The 22,876-nt window shown below is 42.4% G+C and overlaps 1 protein-coding gene across 1 annotated transcript in view; it reads left to right on the top strand.

Moving 5' to 3' along the window:
* Positions 1–22,876, top strand: part of LOC109855647 (hypoxia-inducible factor 1-alpha-like) — a 139,218-nt gene that overhangs the window by 38,188 nt on the left and 78,154 nt on the right. Inside the window, exon 2 of the mRNA XM_020430113.1 lies at positions 14,759–14,949. Within this exon, the coding sequence (XP_020285702.1) occupies positions 14,759–14,949 (191 nt within the window). The remainder of the gene's footprint in view (positions 1–14,758; positions 14,950–22,876) is intronic.

Raw genomic sequence — 22,876 nt, 5'->3', positions numbered from 1 at the left:
TCTGCCGGCGGAGAGAATGTACGTGCTGTGTCGTCGCGACCGGCAGGAAATTAATTAGGTGTAATTACCGGTCCTATATATTTTCCGCGCGTTTCGTATATATATTTTTCACGTGCTTCTTATTTATTTATTTTTTTCTTTTTACCTGTAAACGTCACGTTGCATGTTTTTGACATTGTATCGCGTTATTTATGTAATCAAGAAATCACGGAATAACTTGAAATTGGTAAAAAGTTACAGTTATAGTTTATTGTTTATTTTTGGAATATTTGACTAATAGAACTATACAAACAAATGTGTTCTCGTGCAATAAATCTTCTCAAAAATATAGAGAGAAGCCAAGGTTAAAATAGAAATAAACAAAGAGCGAGTTAGATGAGAGAAGAGAGACCTGAACAACTAATTTCTCGGCGCGCGGTGAAAGGCCGACAAGAAAGGGGCCAACATCCGATAAATGGATTTGAGATTGTTTTCTTTCGTCTTTTTTTTGTTTTTCGTTTCCCTTCTTAGATCAGCCACGACTGTCTTTTTGTTTCTCTCTCCGGCAGAGAGATCTCCTCCCGCGTGTATTCCAGATCGCTTGTAGTGTGTCACACACGAATTCGGTAGCGCCAAAAACCGCGCGCGCGCGCGCGTGTGTGCGTATGTATGTACGAGAGGGAATCGACGAGGAACTGATTAAGTTACTCCACATCCCGATGATCTCTTTATTATCGCGTTTAGAAAGAAGGAAAAAACATCGGAACCGAACCGCGCGAAAAATTGTACGAAAAATCGACACGCGAAAAAAATTCACCTCGTCTGTTTATTCGCGCTTATTGAGTTGGTTTTGTAAATAATATAAAAGCGTATTATCGCAAATTAAAAGTTTTGATTTCTTCTGCGCGCTTTGTTGCTCCATCGTGCGAGAGAGATTCGTTTCGCGTAAATTGATTAATTACCCTTGTGATGACAACAATAATAATGACGATGATTAACTACTTAATTAATAGAAAGCAACGTTTATTCGTACGATATACGATTGCGATATTGCCAGATAAATAAGCAGATCGAATCAGCTGATAATTAATTAAGCGAACGTCATATTTACATATGTGCCAGTTGCGCGGCTATCATTAATGATACTTAGTAAGACCACGGTCAGTAATTACGCCTATATAGAAGCACTATATTCGTAATTCAATAAGCAAAAGGATGGATAATGCGGCGGTGAAACGAACCGGTTTGCGTGGATTCACCTAATTCCACTTCTCTTGTACGAGCAAATGAGTCTCTCTCTCGTACTAATCGCCGCATGTGATTTAATGTACAATTACGTACATCTCGTTCGATGTACAGAGATCGTGCGTTGATTTATGCTTACAAATAAACAAACAAACAAACAAACCGACTCGCTTTCACGGTCATTTGTTTGATCGCATTTTGTCGCGAGCAGCGCGCGATCGCAAGGTTACCGCACGTGACGATGATTTATTTGCTTATGATATTATTCACTAGAGACGTTTGATGATAGATTCACTGTATTTAACGACTGTTGTTTATTTTTGGAAAATTTAATTAACTTACTACGAGATACTACGAAAAGTATTTTGTTGACGTTGAAATTGCCCATATATACATATATATATATATCGTGCCGTTAGAGAAGCGAATGTTAGTCTGATGCTAAGTATTGTACGGTGATTTAGTCGAGCGGCGGTGTAGTACAAGCGGCTGTGATGCGCAATAAATCACGTGCGTACGGCAGATCGCGGCAAATTATATATCATCCGAAATAATTATTCTGCGTGATTATAAGGAGTCGACGAGGAGTCGAGTTAACCCCGCGCGATATTTGCGTCTAGTCTGTTTTGGGTTTTTTTTCTTTAGCGAGATAGCCCCCGCGGAGATAAATCCCCGCGCGAAACAAAATGCGTGAAACGATTTAATGCGTGTAGATTCAACAAGCACTCGCCTTGTTACAATCTTAAAAATTACGCGTCAAATATTAACAAGTAATTTTTTATACGTGTGTGAGAGGGAAAATTTCTTTCCCTCTCACACACGTATAAAAGAACACATTAACGTAAAATCGATAAATTTTTAATATTGCAAATTTACGTCGTACGTGCTTGAGAAAGAAGATGATTAGTGTTAATTAGAGATCGAGCCGTAGGATTTTGCGGGCAAAATTGTGCGGAGCCGCGCGTCGCGTTGTCGGGCCGAAAAAAGTGTATAAGTGATTTAATAATTATCGAACGCGCCGGGATATGTGGAATTAATGGCGTGGTCGCGACCGGTCGATTCGTTATTTTAATGAAACATGAACACGTGTATATAAATCACACGCTCGCTCGTGTTTTTTCTTCCTCGTCTATACGATCGCCCGTGCTCTTAATGGCAGCACGCGTCCCGTCTGGTCCCGCGGTGGCCGACTAAATTAAATGAACATCTAAATCGTGTCCCGTAGCCGCGCGTCGCGCGTTTGCCTTGCCACAAATCTCTCGGCTGCCGAAAAACCCGACGGGTGCGGAGTTGCTCTTTCTCTTTCCCCGGACAAAACTCTCACGGACCAGAGTCCTGCTATAGGGGTCCGCGCTAATCCGCGCGCGAACGCGCCGCTATAAATTCTCCCGGTCGAATTCGAAATTCGATGTACCGTCGTGCGATCACGCGAGAAAGAGAAAGAGAGAGAGAGAGAGAGAACGACGGAAAAAGAGAAGAAGAGAGAGAAAAAAAGCGGCTAGAATTGCAACGTTGCAATTAAAAAGTAATCATCAAAAGATTAGTAAGTTAAGAACACTGCAAAATCAGTTTAGATTTTTTTTTGTCGCGATCGCGTAGCGAGGTGCGGATTCTTATATCGTCCAATTTTACGGGCGTGTAGTCTTCGACGACCAGCCGGCCTCGATCTGGCTTCTCAACCGCGTGCGAGCAAGAATTCAACGGCGACAGAAAATCCAAAGAAAAGGCAATTCATTAACTGCGAACACGCAGTAGCTGTCTATTCCCAAACGAGTAATGAAGTCGATTCGTCCGTTTGATAATCGCCCAATCGGCGCAATCTGATCGGAGATACTCGATAGATTTATCGGTTTCGAGATGTCCGTCAATTTTTGTCATTAGATCTTTCTTTTTTTTTGTTTTTGTTCTTTGACGTCAAAGCTTTGTGTGTGTGTGTGTGTGTGTAAAGTTCTTGCGCGCCGGTAAAATAATGTTATTGTTGATTTGCATATAAATCAAATCGTACAATTAGCGAGCGTATAAGGCCGTAAGGCTTGTTTTTCTGACTGAGCGTATAATTAAAATCATTAAAGACTCTTGTGTTCATTCTGAACTATATACGTGTATATTTGCATCTTTCTGGTTTTTTTTTTTTTTTATGCTTATTTTCCGTTTTTTCTAAAGCACAAGTTAGACACAATTATCCTATTTAGCAGGTGGAAAAGAAAAAACTCTGGTAAATACTGAATTATTAATTTCTATACACTCTGTGATATTCCGACAATTAGACCGTGTAATTATATCTAATTAATTTCCGTGTCTTAGCATTTTGCGTTTTTTTTATAATTTTGTATAAACATATATTATTTTAATTTAATGTGTAAACTATTTCATGCGTTAACACTTCTGTGAAAACGTACGCGCAAGAGTAAGAGAGTTACGCAGTTATCGCGCCGCTCTCTCTCGATAATTTAAAAGTAAATAATTCGCATTTCGTATATTCCACACAGTGCTGTTGTATTTTGCGCGCGTATCGTATTGGCGGGGAAATCCGTGCGCGGGTTGTGGTGGTGTCGTGGCGCGGCGCGAAATGGCCGATAGGAATCAGAAAAGGGAATAACGTCGCCAGAAGCGACCGTAAACAAAAGCCAGAAGGCGTGGGACGTCCAACTATCGGAAAGGCCTCACGGATCTTCGTTAATTGTGCGGATTGAGCGCCGATATCCTCGCCGCGATATCTTCGACATTTTCTGCAACAATCAACTACCGCTGGAGTTGCTGCATAAATCGGCATGCAATTCGCAGTAGCGGATTCGCCGATAAGCTGTCGAAACGATCGATTACTTATCCCGCTTTCCAAACGATCTTAAAAGCGCTTAATTGCGGCATTTATTACTTCGAAAATAATCACTGGATTATAAATTACTTCACTTTCAATTTCGAAACTGTTAGAAAAAAAAAAAAAAATGCGTTCAAGCGCTAAGTTTCAAATCTTGTTTGAAATATATATATTTGCTGATAATTGCGCGTACACAATTGACGTATTAAATTAAAATACAGAGACGTTATTTCTCGCAAAAGCGCGAAATCGCTCGGCGATTATCGCAAATGTGTGATAAATGCCACGCAATTAAAATTCCATCGAGTAATGTATTCAGGCATTCGGCGTGATCTTGAGGCGGGCGACCGAGCCCTTCTCGGGATCACTCGTCTTTTCGATAGCTGCCATCGCGGAATTTAAATCAGCGGTATCTAACGAACGACTCGTGAATCGCATTCAAATGCAAGGGACATCGTTTCTCACCGAGATCTTCAACCTCTCTCTCTCTCTCTCTCTCTCTCACCCCCTTTTCACCCTACTCTGCACGGAAAAAAAAATAGTTTCTACCACAGCTAAGTACGGTTTGCTGAACTAAATTTGCTGCTGTAGCTATAAAATTTCCTGTTACATAGAAACAGTTTGCTGATATTCCTAAATATTTCGACATAATAGCAAAATATGTAGATCTTGTAGCTTAGGTGTCTATAATTCTACCAAAATTAGGTGTGGTTCCTATATTTTAGTAGAATTATGGACACCTAAGCTTTTTAGCTACAAGATCTACATATTTTGCTATTATGTCGAAATATTTAGGAATATCAGCAAACTGTTTCTATGTAACAGGAAATTTTATAGCTACAGCAGCAAATTTAGTTCAGCAAACCGTACTTAGCTGTGGTAGAAACTTTTTTTTTTTCCGTGTGAGAAAGCGTGTAATTTGTTTATTTACGTGCGGTTTTTTTAATCATTTCAAGTAAAGACAGTAAAGAGCGTACGTATTTTTTACCGACAAAACATCGATAATTTTTCGTCGAGTTACTTGAAAATTTTGTAATATATTAATATTATAGCAACGGCTCGAAGAAACAAATTATAAGAAGAAAAAAACCAAAAAGCCTGTGGTTCAGGTTAGAGGTGGACGTTCAAAAGTGACACAAACGCAGCGTATATTCCGGGAAACGTTTTGATCAAAATTTATTGTTGATCATCTTCAGCACTCTTTACAAAGTAAATAATAATATAATATATAAAATTAAAATATACACACACAAAGTAAATAAAAATATGAAAATATTTATATTTTAATTTTATGTATTATATTATTATTTACTTTGTAAACACTGCTGAAAATGATCAACAATAAATTTTGATTGAAACGTTCCGGAATACACTGCGTTTGTGTCACTTTCGAACGTCCATCTCTAACGTACCTGGACCATAAACTTTTTTTTTTCTTTATAATTTGTGTAATATATTTTTTCTTAAATATACGCGATGATTTTTAAATAACTCGACGAGTCTTTTTTCAACTTTCGTACATGTTTTCGTCGTTTCGTGCCGACTTCGAGAACTCGGAGTGTGGGAGAAATGGGAACAGAGCCCAATATCCGCTAATGACTTTTTAAGTGTGCTCCAGGTAGACGAGCCACGGCGTGTCCCGAAGCTGCCCTAATCTGACTTTAATTTATCCCACCGTTACCCTATCAAGAGTATCCAGTAGCCTTTCCCATTTTTTCTCTCACCTATCGCACGTATGCTACGCCCTTTTTTCTTGCGCGAGCGAGACGTAAACTCGCGTGTGATTGATCACGAGAATTGCGGAGGAAGATACCGGAAATCGTCTTTTTTTTTTGTTTCCCCACATCCGCGCGTAATTATCGCGTTTGTGTTTCGCAAGCTCCGACATTTTTCGGAAGATGAAATAACGCACCGTGGATCTTTTTACCAGGTTTTGTTGATTAATTAGCTTTTACACGTTACGCACCAACACGCATTTACTCTGATCTCTCTCTCTCTCTCTCTCTCACAAAATTTATTTTGTTTTCAATTCGAGAGGAAATTATTTATTTATTTTTAACTCGACAACACCGGATCTATTTCCTTTCTTTTCTCACGAGAAACGCTCGTCTATTTTTTCCGAGACACGAGTCTCCGCGATATATAAAAAAGTGCAACGGAAACGCATTGAACTTCCGACATAGAATTTTGTAAGTATTTCGGCCGGTCGAAGAAGGAAAGAAAGTGACTTTGGCGGCGGAACAACTTTCGACATCCTGTGCCGAACAATCGGCCATATGCCGGCCGAATGCTGACACCCGAATTAGTGGTTTTCAGCCGCGACGTCAAACAATGCGTTGTCCAGCGAGAATGCAATTGCAGCCGGCCGGCGGTCGGCACGAAACTTTCGTACGCGTCAGGTTGTATTTTTGTTTCCCACATGCACGCATACTCGCCGTGAATGGCCAATGTCTGCCAAAATTCAAATAATTGCGAGAAATTCGCGAATATATATACGAAAAACAAAACTCTTCTCTCACTTTGAGTTTTGCGATTTTCTTGTTTTTTTTCTTCTCAGTTGTTTAACTTCGAAGTTGATTTTTTTGAATTCGAGTTGAAATACCGATTAACTTTTCTCCGATAGTCGAGCGTTTCGTTCGAAAAGAAGATATCCCGCGAAGCGAATAAGCGTTTTCTTATCCAAACGGGGAGCGAACGAATTGCGCTCGAAAAATGTGCGAGAGAGCGATGCGAACGTTTTTACTGCCTGTCGTGAATTGATGCGGTGTAATTTAATGCCAAATGCGACGGATAACGAGAACCAGATAACGAGTTGATGTATGGGCGGCGGTTCGTTCTCCGGAAATCATGTTCGGACCGGAATAATTTCTCAAGTAACTTCATCGATAACGCGTAATGGATGATCACCGATTTCGTAATTTGCAAAAAAACAAAAAAAACAAAAAAATACGCGCGAGAAACAGTCGTGATTAATATCTTTCATTAAATTGCGCATTTTTATTCGCCAAACTCGAACTCCGCGCGCGTAATACGGAATTTATTTTATTTCAACTACTACTTGCTCTGCACTAAAAAACAAAACAAAAACAAACGAGAAAATGATGCTTATTTGCACAAGTATACGTGCAAAAGTGCGGCTTCTTCGAAAGTGTATCTACCGGAAATGTTGTTACACATTTCTTGTGCGAGGTAATGAAGTTCTCTTATTGAATGAACGGCGCGTCTAATTCGCGGCGTGTCGCTCTAAATCCGCGCGTCGATCGTCCAAAGTGCGATGCCCCGCGATAGAATGTCGCAGCTCCTACACTCAATTAGTTCCGGCACCGCGGTACACACATCATCCCAATAACGCGCTTGTGCTGGCATAATAATTCCGTTTGTCACGCTAGTTACGCGGTCTACATAGGCGTCGTGCGAGAGAGAAAGAGAAAGAGAAAGAGATCGCACGCGCATCGGAGGCGCGCAACCGCGCTGCCGCATAAACCTGCCGCATTATAGAAAAATCCCAGAGCGTCGCGACGCGTCTTTCTCCCTCTCCCCCCTTCTCCTCCGTGAATGACTTTTATATACAAAAGTCATCAGATGTGTATCGGCGTGGATTGAAAAATTTCGCACAAACAGCTCTCGCGTGTAATTAAGTAATTAATTTTTGCCCGGATTTCTCTACGCTTTAATTTAATCGGAGAAAATTAACGGTTTGAAAGTGAGATATTTCTTACGACAAGAGCAAATGGCAAATTGACTCCGAAATGGATCTCTAATTTTGCTAAGGGGAAATCCGTTTGCAAGAGAGAAATCCTGTTAGGACTTAATCGGCAAGGATTCTCTCCGGCGCGCCCAACGGTCCGCGCCGCGTGTAATGGCATACGAGATCCGCGGCGTAATCGACATATTATACGTGATATTCCCGCGCGCTCACGTTAACGGGAGCGTAAAGCATCGCTTCTCTCGTTACATGCGCGCGCGCCGCATTAAACGCACGTTAGCACGTATGTAAGACGCGCGCGTGCTATTACACCGCGCGCGTGTTAAGCGCCACCCGGAAGAATCGCCCCGAACCAGAGCATCGCGGATTGATCTTCTCTGTCTATCTCTCTCTCTCTTCTCCGAGAACTGTCGAGAGGCTGTTGTGTGAAATTAATTGCAAGACGCAATCTCGCATGTCGCGCGCACAAACTGTTCCGCGAAACGCGTCGATATATCGTTGTTGCTTCTAATAAGAAAAGAATGAGACGCGAATTGACAAGAAAAAAATCTATCCAAAATAACAAAACGTGTTGGTAATTGAGTAAATTTTTAAATTGCGCGTGACAGTGCTTATACGACGTGTTAATTAATTCCACACGTTGGAAGGGGGAGAGGATTTGTTTTTCGCGCCGTGAAAATGTGCACGTAGAGCAAACGTAATGTTTGCCGCGGATTTGCTGCGAAAACGGGATCTGCGCAGACTTAAACGACACGCGGAACGCACTTTTCACGCTCCGCGCGTGGCCGGCCCGCGAGAAACGTGATTTTGTAGAGCTAGGTAAATAGCGATTTTCGCTAATTTATGAAAAGTACGTTCATTACACATATTAAACAAGTATGTTCTTATTAGGCAACCACACGTTTTTTTTAATTATACCGTTAATGAGACTCTTGAAACAAACTCTCTTTCATGTGGAATATAACACGTTCTTTCCATCGCGAGCGAACTATAACGTTTGTTTGTATATGTACTGATATATTTTTTTTTTTTTGCTTAAGTATGCAATTAACGCTTTCCAAAATATACACACGCAAACAATAATATAATACATACTCGCTCGGACGGCACGTAGCGATATGATAACAAGGATGTTTTTTTTTTTTTCCACATATTTTTGCTCTCCCTTCCGTGGCGTGATGAAAAATACTTGTATATATATATGTACGATGGCGATAATTTATTGTCGCTGCTCGCGCAGGTTTTATTTTTTTCCAACGGGTAAGCCCGTTTTACCGCAACACGCGGTGTGTTTCCAAGTGCGGGGTTCGACGCGGCGTAAGAAAAAAAAGAAAATGAACACTGGGAAAATCTTTCTCGTACCGGGAAAACGGATGCGGTCGTGAATTGAACGTATTGTTACCCGGTTTTCAGATCTCGCGATAGTCGCTTATTAGATTCAACGCACCTGTGTCTCATGTTATGAGATATCTGTCGGTTGCGGACCGTTAAACAGCTTTCGTAATATATCCGCGATAATTGTCTATCGGTACATCTTGCAAGTGTGTGTGTGTGTGTGTTTTCACGACAAGATTTGACAAGAATATTCTGTAAATACGTCGACAAGTATATGTCCCGGGAAATATTGCGAAGAATGTTTGAAAAAAAGTCTTTCAATCTGTTTAATATATTTGTGAAAAATAACGAAGAAAAAATATCAACGAAATAGATTTTTAATGAATTTGAAACGGGGGACTTGATCGCACAGACCGTATGTATATATTTGTATGAATATGCGATCGAGAGAGGCGATGACTCTAGGCCGGCTGCGCGTGTCATTTCCGGCGCGCGGAACGAAATTTTCACTTTTCCATTAGAATGTAATTACATCGCCGAACGGGTCCCTCTCTTAAAAGCACCTGAGCACCATTATTCCGACGACGAAACGAGTCATAATTTTTTTTTTTTTCGGCCACGTGACCGATACTTGCGTATCATTCTGCGGGATCTGATTCGATAAAAATCTGTGTTCTCTATCTCTTACGGAATAATACAGAAAACCGGTGACGTAAAATGTAATTAACTGCGATGGAAAAATTTCGGCATGCATAATTTATTCTCCGATCGATAAACGGAAAGTTGATTTTTTTTTTGTTTTTTTTTTTTGCTCTTTTATTATTCGCACGCGTTAATTTGAAATTGTAATATCGGTGGGAAAAAGAGAGAGAAGAATAATGATGATTGCAACTTCGTAATTATAATGAGAATTTCGAATTCGTTGAGAGACTCTCATTACTGCGAAAATGTCGTTTCTTCTCGTCTAAATTCGACGATAACTACCCGAAGTGAAGGAGACAGAGACAGAACGCGCGATTCCATTTATAATCCATCTTTCGGCAGTGACAGAGCACTACGTGCTCCATTTTAGCTGCCATCGCCTCTCTCGCGTGAGAAGGAATCGGTCCAAGGTCGAAGACAAGCACTCCCAGGTAGCTTTTCTCCTCGCCCCTCTCCATATTGGGATCGGTATATATCACCCTCCTTGTAAGCGGCGGCAGCTATCAGGGTGACCATCCCTTCCGCGGTGGGAGCTTCCATTGCTACCCCCATGCTGTCTGCCACCCCGGAACTCGGTCTGCCGGTGTGTTCTATCTACCCTCGAAAATCCATAGTGGACCCACCCTCGGCGGCGCCTGCGCATCACCGAGCTTTATTCCATCAACCAATCCCCCGTTTCTTGTCTCTTTACGTCGAACAGCGTCGGCAAAATGTATGTTATGTTAGGCGAAAGTATAGCTAATCATCATTGTACTCTCGCGAATCTACATCTCGAATGCAATTAGGTAATTTAGAAAATTAGGTGTAAAAAAGATAACGACAAAAGTACGATAGAAAAAGAAGTAACCGTTTTGCTAAAAGCAAAAGTGGTAACAGTTCACGTGTCAATATATTGCTCAGAGAGATTTCAATCGAATTTTGACAGATGGTCAAAAAATTTACTTGAAAATAGAAAAAAAAAAAATCTCGAGAGAACTTTTTTTGTTTCTCTTCTCGCGCGAGATTTTGTTTCGTGAATGAATCGACCGATCATCATAGTCCCGAGTCATCGGCCATTTTTTGTCCACTTATCATCCGCTTTTCGTTCGCGCTCGCGCGAGGAGGATGGCAGTGCACAAAACAGGCTTTAATGCGAGCACCGAGGCAACCTTGACTGGGATTTACCCGCCTGATGGATTCGAGGATGGCGTGCGGTGAGAGCTTCCGACCGTCTGAACGCGCCACCTTGTAACTCATGTTATTTAATTCTAATCAGTCAGTCGCTTACGAAATTAGCCGAGAAGAGAGAGAGAGAGAGAGGAGAGAGAGTACATCCAATTTATATATCTTAATCAAGTGAGATTACTTGTTAATTATGTTCTTTGGTTGCTAAATACATTTTGGTGGTTTTCTTTGTCGCAGCAAGAATATATTTTACAAGTGGGATTTTTGATCTACAAATTGTGTAACACATTTTTGCAAAATTAATTTTCAACAATTGAATTTCTCGTCAAATTTCGTTTCGATATTGATTGATTTTATCGAAAAAAAAACTCCTCGATTTTCTGCGAAAAGTCGGCGAAAAATTTCTCTAGAAAAATCGCCGTCGAAAATTGCCGGTGCACCGGGATGAAAATTGCCAGGAGACCTTTCCTCAAACGACCGCGGCAACATTGCCGGCCATTAAACGGAGTCTGAAATGTATAAGTATACGTGTACGTACGTTTCGAGTGCGTTACCAGTGTCACGGTTCGCGGAGTCGATACGCATCTACGCAACTGGCCTAATGCCACACACGATAACGTGTTATGCGTGTGGATTACCGGGGAAGGGCGCGAGAACTTGACACGTTATCACCTGGCCTGGCTGACAAACCAAAAATCGTGGAACTCGAGCTCGAAATAAATCAATAAACACTCAACGATGAAGTATTCAAATCCGTTGTTACTTAGGGGCGGCGATAAACGTAACACAATCGCTTTACACAACATTTCTCGAACTAGAGCAAACAGCTTCTGTCGGCGATAAAAAAAAAAAAAAAAGTTGAGTAATAACGTGCACACTCTTCGGGCGATTCTACGGAACGCGTCGTCCAGTCGTTACGTACGTCGTAGCTATAATTTTTTCATTAATCTGTCAGAGAGAGAGAAAAAAAAGAAAGAGAGAGAGAAAGAGAGAGAAAAAAAGATATACACATTTGCATTAACGAAGTCGAGTTCTTGTTCGTATTTACAAGGTAACTACGATCGCGCATAGTATACGGACACACAGGGATTGTTGATAAGCACCCGGGACACTGTGTGTTGTGTGTAAGTCGCGCACGAGTTCTCGTTTCTATAGACGCTTTTGGTACGTGCCTCTTCGCGTTATGCAAGACCGGCCGAGTGTGCTACTCGTTTTAAAATTTCCATATTACCGCTTCGTGAAATTAATATAATGAAACGGTAACGCTCGGTAAATTATCAAGACGAAAAAAAAAAAAAAAAAACATATCTCGGTGTTGAACGAGGAAAAAAAAATAGTATAGTTTGAAGACGATAAACGTCGTTCTCGGAAAACGCAAATCTGAGTAAAAACAAACTACATAGGCGACGCGTTGAAAAAGCGACGCCTTTAATTAAAATGCTTAAAGGCTAGAAAGCGTGATAAATGAGATTGTCAGTGTGGTCGGGTAGTGCGCGTGTGCGGACGCGCACATCAGGAAGAAAATTAATTAATATCAGACGACACCGAGTCCATTATCCAAAATGAAGAACCGACGGACGGAGAGATATTTCAATGTCGTTAGTAGTTTTGTCGGAGTACTTTGTTGTTTTCTTTCTCGCAAAAAATAAAAAACAATGTTTATTACTTCATACGCAATAAATATTATCTGATACGTGCAAAAAAGATTGGTATTTCATTTGTTTATTTTGGTTTTTCATTTTTTCAATTGTTACTCCGTTTGCATTTAGCGCGGGAGAGAAATGCATGTAAAAAAACAACAAACCGAGGAACGCGAGAGAGAGAGAGAGAGGCATCTCGAAACATCTCTAGCGAACGAACGGGCGCAGTGTGACATCTCATTAACACTATTTCCTTAATAACGGCGATAAGAGAGAACTGGTCCGAACCGTTCCTACGTGTCCGTCTCGTTTTCTTGCGCAGCCTTGGCGGTTTCTTCGGGGGCAGCGCAAGCCAAAGGCCGTTAAATATATGTATACCGCGTAAGAATAATAATTATTCCTAAGTATAGCCTGCGCGGAATGGCCGCCGCTCGGCGAAGCGGTGTCTTTGACGGGCCGCGAGATATCCCGTACTCCCGTCCCGCGGACTTGGAAACCTTGTTCCCATGGCGAGCATTTCAATTAAACAAACAGCGAGATGCGTAAAATTTTCGAGTCCGCATGTTAATTCCGTTGCCGGTCGCCGAGTCTGTGACGCCGCTGAAGAATCCGCGAAAGTCGTTAAGGACGAGATTTACGATACACTAAACGCGGCGACAGTCAATATTAGATCGCGTACAATCAAAAGAAAAGATTTGAGATCGAAAAAAAAAAAAAATCAAAATCAAAATAGCAAGAAGAATAAAACCAACAAAAACAAAAAACAAAGTAAAAATTGTAAAGTTTATTCTCTCAATATGCTCTTCAACGTACGCAAATTTTCTTCTGTTATATTAAAATGGCAGATTATTGCCGACTCTCTCGAAACTTGCGCCTTTAAGTTTCAATGTTAATTTCATAAGCGTTTCATTGTGATGAGATTGTGCGTCATATTGTCTGTTATGATGCGTCTCGATGGCTTTTATACTAACGGTAAGGATTTTAATTAAGCAAACAGCACACAAAGTTATCTCTTTTCTTTCCGTCTCTTCACTCCCTCTCTCTCTCTCTCTCTCTCTCTTAAAAATAAGGTTTATATGTTAATTTTGTAAGCTCTTCTCACCAGTGGCGTAGCATTGTTACAATAACAACAAACTACAAAATTTTTTCGATATCTTTAAACAATTAATATTATATAATATTACTCGCTCACGCATTTGTGCGAGTTCGACATATTGTTTGAAAGAAAACAAATTTATTTCTCCCGCAAACGCGATTCGGTTTACATTTAATTGGTCAAAAATATGTTTTAGTTTTTTCGTCCGCATAAAGTGGAGAATTTTTGAATCGTATGAAAATTAAAAATTTTAAAAGAGAGAGAGAGAGAGAGAGAGAGAGAGAGAGAGAGAGAGAGAGAGAGAGTTACTTTTATGTTCTCTTACAAAATACCAACAACTTTCCCGAACGCATTGATGAAGAATATTTACGCCTATGGCGGCTAGGCGGGCCACCAGCTAGTAGCTGTAGTTGTCAATTACCACCGTCATAACTACTAAATAACTCGCACACTTTACGCCAAATCGGGCGGCCCGCCGGCGACGTAAATACTCCAAGTTACGAGCCTGGCATGTGTATCCTCGCCCTAAGGATACTTAAGGATCGGCCGAATGGAGGCTCGTACGTGTCGGCAGGGTGTCAATCAGCTCGGCTGGCACGCCGGCAACTTTTAATTATCGAAATCCTGCGCGGACGCGGCCCGCCTGTTGTTAACGATTCGAGAGAAGCGCACGCTGATTCCGGTAATGAAGAGTAAAATGTAAATCCGCGCCTACACACGTAACGGTCCATGTGTGCCGCCGTTCCGCCGCGAATTGATTATCAAACGTTAATCCCCTCTCCTCGCGTGTCTTCGGAACAAAAGCCTGGTTGGTTATTGAACTTGTATCGCCACGGACTGGTGAGATAGTTGATTGCCGACGCGCGCAGGTGATTGACGTGTTTTATTTTTAGCGGATGCATTTCCGAATCAACGGCTACGCGACTCTGTATCGCAAATTGATAACAAAAAATTACTAAAATAATTTTTAAATTGAAGTTTCCTGTCTTTTTTTGGTTTTTTAATATTCGCGTCAGAATCTAATGTTGTGTTCGCGTTTTGCACGTGATGTTTGTTTTTGTTTTTTGTTGCAGCTTGAAGCCGCCGCAGAAGGACGGGGTGACGAAGTCGAATCCGAGCAAGCGGCATCGGGAGCGATTGAACGCCGAGCTGGACACGCTAGCGTCCCTGCTTCCCTTCGAGCAGAATATCCTCAGCAAGCTGGATCGACTGAGCATCCTCAGACTCAGCGTAAGCTACCTCCGCACCAAGAGCTACTTTCAAGGTAGGAGACAGATTTTTTTTTCCCCAACACAGATGATTGTTCGTTGCAACGTTCGCTGCAACGAACTTTCGAGAATTCGTTTAATCCTCGGAATGCGAATCGCGCTAATTCGTCATTCGCGTCATAATAATTGAAATATACAGAAAACTCGGAGAAACATATCGAAAGCTCGGTATTGTAACCGACCTTTCGTCAGCACGCGAGATACTCGTTACGTCTTCGAAACAATGAGACCCGAAAACAATGGGCGCGCGCGCGCGGTCCATAGACTCGGCCCGTTCATTCTTCCGCAAACGATCTTCCGGTTGATAGCTTAATATCCGAAGTGTTTCGCGCATTGTGCGCGCGATTGAAATATCAGAACAAAAAATAGCGAGATTTTTGTATAACAAAACGATGAAATTAAAAACAAAAACAAAAAAAAAACGAAACGGTCGAACGCGCGATGGTAAAAATATTTTTGTTTGGAAAAAAAAAGCGAACTGATTTGTTCCGGCGAGTACTTAATGTACGTTCGGGCGCAGAAATTATGCAACTGTTGAGCGATAGAACGCCTTTCTCTCTCTCTCTCTCTCTCTGCGCCGCGGGTGTGCAATCTCATCTGCAATCGCAATCAGGTGAGGCCAATCGAAGAATCGCCGCGAAATAACGGGTAGACACGTTCGTCTTCTTGCTCGCTCCGCCATTAAACCGTCCGTTCTCGTCCCTTGTTTCCAATCTCGCGACGACGAGCGAAGTGACTCTTGCGCCAACGCGAAATCGAGCTCATTGATTTTTTACGCCAGAATAGACGCAATGGATAGAACCTGTCTCGTTTTCTTGATCAAAAAAGTATTCGTTTAAGAAAAAACCCAACTGCAATTTCTTTCTCTGCTACGAGAGAGAGAGAGAGAGAGCGTCTATTTGAGCGTCTTTTCTTTTTTTCACAATTTTCGATCATTTCGAAAGAATATCGCTCTTCTAATCGTCGCGTCGGGTGTAATAATCAAACGTAACGACTATCGCGCTAAAAACGTAACAGAAACGGGTGGGAAGGAGTCCATTAGCGGAAGAGGTGGGCATCACGCGGGCTCGGTCGATGGGTCCCGCGAGTCGGGAACGGTCGATCCTGAAGAGAGCCTCGGGAACTCACAGGGAGCGAGGGAGATGGCAGATCTCTACGGGGATAGGGCGGCAATAGCGTATGCAAGGTAATGCAACGGGCACGAATCCGGATTGAACGCGCGGAGGAGGAAGCCCTCCTCTCCGCGTGTTGCCGGTGTCTATTTGTGTATTGCTGCTGCTCTGCTGCTTCGCCACGATATCGCGGATCTCGCAGTATATCACCGAGGTCCGCGCGCGAGTTGGCCGCAACGGGCAACTTTTCTTACTTGGTGCTCTTGTTGCTGCTGCTTCTGCTGCGTTTGCTATGTTGGTCGCGATACCGAGGGGGTGAGACTCGCGCGCGCGCGCGAGAGATGCAGCAGCGCATTGTGTTCACACCGTTTTAATAGGTATTCATTGTCAGAGCTCAGATCTCTGCCAAAGACCAGAGTGTGTCGCTCCGATCTGCCCCGATATCTCCGGAGAGAGTTTCTGCGCCCACTTTTGACCGTCCCTCCTTGCAGCTTTTTTTTTTTTTTTTTTATTTCCGCATTTTTGCGAGATCTTTGCACAAAAGTCCAGACAATTTTTTCGCATTGCGTCACAAAAAAAATTGTTAAGAACAATTTTATTTATAGCGAAGGGATGAGAAATAGATTTGAGGGTATATATATTTTTTTTTTACAGTTTATATACCGAAGAATCGTTGTTTCACGCACTCCCGGTCGTTGAACCGGGGGAGTGTTGATCGCGGTGTCCGATTTCCGGAAACTTATCGAGACGACGCCAACGACTTCCGTTGGCGCAGAAGCGCGGTACAAGCGCCGATTAAAAAGCTTCATTCGCGCCTCGCCGAGCGTTGCGGCCGTTAACAAGATTAACAGCTCCGGGTACGATCGGCAACATTAATCCGAGTAACACGGGTAGTGCGGAATCTGTCCTCCTTTCTCTTTTCGCTCCTTCTTTCTCTCTTGGCGCGCTATGTAAATTAATTAGGGCCCTCGCTGTAACCGCGCTGATTTTTCAAGCAGGCACGTGGTGCCTCCCTCGCCTCGAGGAAAGAACCGAACGAAAGAAGATGATGAGAAAAGAGAAGCGAGGAAGAGAGAAGAAGAAGAAAAAAGAAGAAGAAGAAGAAGAAGAAAAAGGAGGCGGAGGAAGAGGTGAAGTCCGCGGGGCCCGGAGTTGTCTTCTCGCCGAGCGTTGAGGAGACGGTGTGTGAAGAGAGTGTGTCCCTGCGCGCTCGCTCTCCGGGTCTTCTCTCCGGGTCCTCGAGATAGCAGATCTATCCCGGAGGCTTACGCCTCTCTCTCGCCTTTCTCACACGTTCTCCTTCTTCACACCCCGCGCTACCACTCTTGCGGAGATTTCGCTCGCACGAATCTCGACAATTAACCTGCGCCACTTAGTCTTATTATATTGGCAGGACGACTGCGCGTCGTCTTACCTCCTTGCGATTCCGTTGCGATCCCCGATCCGCGCAATTTCCGTTAATGGGCGACAATTCTCGCCGTGAAATAAAATTGCGCGGAAAACGTAATATTTTCCTTTTTTTTTTTTTTTGGAAGAAAACTCGGTTTTTGCGACCGACTTGTTTGATCTTAAGAGTCGATTTGACTTTTTCGTTCGCGTGCGCGTACTTCGTGCGCCATCTCTCGCGGACTCCTTCTCGCGGACAGTCGCAAAATAAAACAGCGCGAGTGAAAAAGATTGATGAGACCGCGGCGCGGGGAGGATTTATTCGGGCTCGTCGTCTCTCTCGGCGCGCTTGATAGTCGATTAAGCGTGACTAAGCGTCGCCGCTCGTACGACGACGACGACGACGACGACGATTTTTCCGGATCGGTTTTCGCGCGTTTGAGAACTTAACGACGTCGTGTGAAGTCCCTTCCGTGCACGCGCGCGGACAGGCGTTAAAAAGGTACGTACACGTAAATAGAATCGCGCGCGCGCACGGAATGTCGTGACTCGGCCGTGTGTGGTCAATTATTTCGATGATTTACGACGTCCTTATCGTCGGTAATTAGCGGAAAAGAGATTTACGCGTGCGAGAGACGCGCCGGTCGAGGATCGCGCGAGTTTATCAATCTCGCGCGCGAATTTTTAACTACTCTCGGAACCGTGACCGCGAGTGAGAGACAAGCGCGGCGCACTCCCGCTCAATTAAGCGGCCGCGAAGAAATTGTCCATTGGCAATCCCTGTTGCTGCCAGACCGAGACGAGATTCTCTCGCTCGAGATTGGATAAACAACAATGTGCGAAAATGCGACGCGAGGCGAGGGTGAAGAGAAAAACTGCACGGTGCGATGCTTTCGTTAAGTATAAAAAAAACGCGAAGCAAAAAAGTTTCTTAAGAAACGCACAATGTAACAGTTTTCGCGATATTGTATATTTTTTCTTAATTGGGACGCTTTGTGCGCTTGTGATCTGGAAAAAGATACATACATACATGGAAAAGAAAAGACAGAGAAACTTTTTTGCGATAAAGCGATGATTAAGCGTTTTATTATATCGAATAAATGCAACGTGCAACGAATTTTTAACGTCTTTAAAAAAACATTTTTTTTCTCTTTTTCAACGCAAGAGGGTTGGATAAATATATATACATATATACATATATATATATATATATATATATATATATATATATAATATATATAAAAAAACAACTTATATCACGCTCTTCCGGTTTTTGATCAACAGATCCGTCTCGTTGATTTCTCTTTGTTTCTCTCTCGTTCTCGTCTCCCTTTTATCAGGTTTCTTCCTTTCCTCTTCGTCTCCTTCCGTTGTTTCTCTCTCTCTCTCTCTCTCTCTCTCTTTGGTTCTCAGCCAGCTGCGGGGACGAAATGGAAAATGCAAATAAGGTGTAATAACGAGATGGTAAGCGTATCGCTCGGCTGTATCTCTCTCCATCGCGTACTTACGCATCTCTCCCGGACGTTTATGATATACATTTACACGTGTGTTTGATATATTAGCATAGGCGTGTCTACTTATGTGAATGCGCGCGAACATCGATCGCAAGGAGCGATCGGATCGTTTAGAGAGAAACGCGCGTGCCTCTTTTTCGGCGGTACCTGTATATATATAGTCTCTCGCTGTTGTTTGCCGCCTGCGGCGGTTGGTGAAAAATCGATGACTGACCGATGAACTTGCGATTAACCAACTGTCTTTTCAACGAAATGATCTCGCTCAATAAAACTTGTCTTATGCAAAATTGCAACGTAATTAATAAATTATGCAACGATCACAATTAATCAGAAGTAATTTGTCAGAGAACGCAGGATTTTGCAATAAATAAATTCGTTTGCGGCAAAAAAAAAAAAAAGAAACTAATGCGACGTTTGTAAAGTAAAAACTAAATAAGCTTGGTTTTTTAGTAAAAAAAAAAAAAAAAAATTTGTGAATAATTTCCCATCGCGTTCAATTGCGACGTTGTTTGCTCGTGAATGACTTGCGGACATTCTTACAGGCTGATATATCGCGCACATATTGCCACCACGTCGTGTGTGTTCATGTGTGGCACGGTTTGATTAAGACGTCTGAGGGTAACGAATTGTGTAATGAGTATTTGATGCGCTCGGCCCGGTGAGTAATTAGTCGTATGACGTTATTAATGTTTCGTTCTAACGTTTTCATCTTTATCTGCGCGCGTTACCAGTGTAACAATATTTGCTTTCCTACGTTTCTTCCGCTGTTTCGAAGTTTTTAGTTAGCAGGTAACGCAATAGCTCTTATTTACACGGAGGTAAAAAAAAACATATATAGAAGATAATAAGAAAAAAAACTACAAAAAAATTTCGAATTACAAAATTTCCGCAATTTAATCTCTTCGATCGAATTTACATTATTGCGTGTCACGTGCGCGGACGAGCGACGAGACTCATATTGTAATGTACGTTCGCTAAGTGACAAAAAAGCATCTCCATGATTGGTAGCATCAGGGAGCGAAAGAGTCAAAGGAAGATGGTCGATCGATCGAAATGAGGCAGACCGCCTGTCTAAAGCGATTATTTAATTTTGCCGATTATCTCTTCGGCGAAGTTCATTTTTCACATGATTATCGCGATGCGCGGCGCGGCAGGCTTTCATGATTTCGCCGGGACAATGCCGAGCGATGCCGTTTTATAGAGTCGTCAGAGTTCTGCTCCCCCTTCCTGCCATTCTCGTCTTGTTGTTGTCGTCTCTCTCTTTCTCCGCGTCGACCGCTTGAAAAATGATTCCATTCTAGATCGGAGTCGCGGCTCTCGTTTGCATCGATAGCCATCGGCAATCGCGGATCCTTCGCGAGTTTGTTAACTGGACGAGTAATGGCAGTCCATTTGAAGGAACCCTATCCGGCGGTCCAATCTCGTCTCCTCCGAAGAATATGCGCGCGTTAATTTTGCCACTCGCGTAGACGTCACCCAATTCGGTGCAAAATTACGAGCGAGTCGCTATCGAGAGAAGCAATATTATTATTTTTTTATTTATGTCGTGAGTGTTGAAAAATTAGAACGCGACGAATGAAGAAATTATTTCGAGAATTAATTAGAAAATTAATTCGGGAGCCCCGGTTTGTTAAGCGCGTATATAGTCGCGTTTTATAAATTACTTCAATTAATTTTGCTACATCTCAACTTTTCGACACGTGCGAAAGAATATTAAAATTACGCACGACCTTGAATTCAAAAGCCGCTTAGCTTGTAGATCGCGATTGCAATGTGCTTTCAATGTAAATTTTTAACATTCGTATCGCGTGTATCGATCGTCGAACAAATAAATGTCGCATTTACTCTCCCGCGTTTCATCGGTTTAGCATTCGCAAAACTGTTAGTGGAAGTTGGTAATTAACTACATACACTCGTTATCTCGCCGGGAGATATGAAAAATATCCTTTCTTGAAGTTTAAGTCAATTAATATTAAAAATGATAATGAGGAGAATTTGTTTGCATCGGACTTATCTCGAACTGATATCTATCGGACGATAAATGCTACGAATATAATCTCGTTTCCAGAACAATTTATTAAAGTACCGCTCGCGTTGCGTGTTGATAAGCGAGAGATTAAGGATTTTTATCGTATGGAAATTTTTCTGTGTGTGGAAAAAATCCGGAGATTTTCCGCAAATTTCAATTTCAAACAAATGAATTGTTTTCCGATAGAACGCACATTTTTTTTTTTTTTTTTTTAATTTCTCGAATCGAAAGAAAAGGGAAATTCGAAGAAATGTGCGAACAGTCCGAGTAAGTATTGAGTGAGTGATTAATCGAAGATTTCGAATTAACGAACGTTGTCACATCGTCACCGATTCGGTTTTGTCGTTTCGCGGCATTTCGTCGAGAGAAAGAGAGAGACGGTGAAAAAGTACGTTGAGACATCTGCCAGGTTCGGAAGCGGACGCGGAACGTGTCACGAAGAGAGAAGGCATCACGCCCTTACCGATAAAATGACGGAAACACGCGATGCAGCGGAGCCTGTCGGCCTCGTGTGCAATTTTTTTTTTCATCCCCTTCGTCTTATAAACGAGAATACTGTATATGCGCGTGCGCGACGATCGGTATCGGCATATCGGTATCGGGGACAAGTTCACAGAGACTGAGAAAGAGAGAGATCCGATTTTTGCCTTTAATCGGATCGGCAACGCGCCAGGTTGGAACGGGGCCTTGTGCGCCACCGGACACGCGATACGCATCGCTCATTAACGTCATTATTAAAAACGCGGCAATTAGACTGCGCCGAATATCGACTTGCACAGCGAAACAACCAGCCTATAACCGGGCTCTCGCTTCGATGCAAAACGAAGATCGGACGATCGGCGACGCTCGAGAAAACCGGTCGTTTTTTTTTTTTTTTGACGCTCGACACCTTTCTTCGTGGCTGCGTGACGAGACGACGCGGCAGGAACGAACGGCGGAGTTATCGGATCGGTAATCGTGACGATAATAACGTTTGACGATTGTCGATATGCAGATGACCGCGAAAAAGGGAGGGACAAAGAGCGACTTGCGTTAATTATATTATTAACTTTACCTTGCCGCGAGGTCTGTCACACTCTCGATCGATAGCGTGCGCGCGTATATGTGTGTGTGTGTGTGTGTGTGTTTGCGCGCGCGCCTTCTAAACTGCACTGTCATCTTTGAGCGCGAGCGAGAGTTCTTGCGCTCTCTTATGCAGAAGAATGAAGTCGGTTGTATATTGTAATAATGGCGGATGAATGGGACTGAAAGGATGAATCGGCTCTTATCTGATTCATTATTAACTCACTTCCTCGTGCTTGGACTTTTCTATGCCGCCACTTCGCCTACGTTCGTCAGAAAATTAGTTATTCCTCAGACTCTCGGTATTAACATATTCTTTTGAAACTCGAGTTTTTTTTTTTTTTTTTTTTTTTTTTTTTTTTATTTTTCGTATCTTTGAAATTATCGATTTACAGTCCGATTGAGGCACTGTCGTGCCGAACAAATTGATTACTCATTGTCGGTTGAGAATCGCGCACTCCCCCTGTGTACGTGTGTGTACATATGTACATTGTGCGTTTGAATTTANATCGGCTCTTATCTGATTCATTATTAACTCACTTCCTCGTGCTTGGACTTTTCTATGCCGCCACTTCGCCTACGTTCGTCAGAAAATTAGTTATTTGGATACATGTGCTTAATGCCGCATTTGCATTTTTAAACTGTTTTTTTTTTTTTTTTTTTTTTTTTTTTTTTTTTTTTTTTTACCTTTGAAATTACCGATTTACATTCCGATTCTGGCACTGCCGTGCCGAACAAATTGATTACTCATTGTCGGTTGAGAATCGCGCACTCCCCCTGTGTACGTGTGTGTACATATGTACATTGTGCGTTTGAATTT

This window comes from Pseudomyrmex gracilis, unplaced genomic scaffold, assembly GCF_002006095.1.
Source record: "Pseudomyrmex gracilis isolate BER0280 unplaced genomic scaffold, ASM200609v1 scaffold_94, whole genome shotgun sequence".
In the NCBI taxonomy this organism is placed as follows: Eukaryota; Metazoa; Arthropoda; class Insecta; order Hymenoptera; family Formicidae; genus Pseudomyrmex; species Pseudomyrmex gracilis.
The sequence above is the reverse complement of the archived record's forward strand: the minus strand, read 5'-3'. Positions and strand labels throughout refer to the sequence as shown.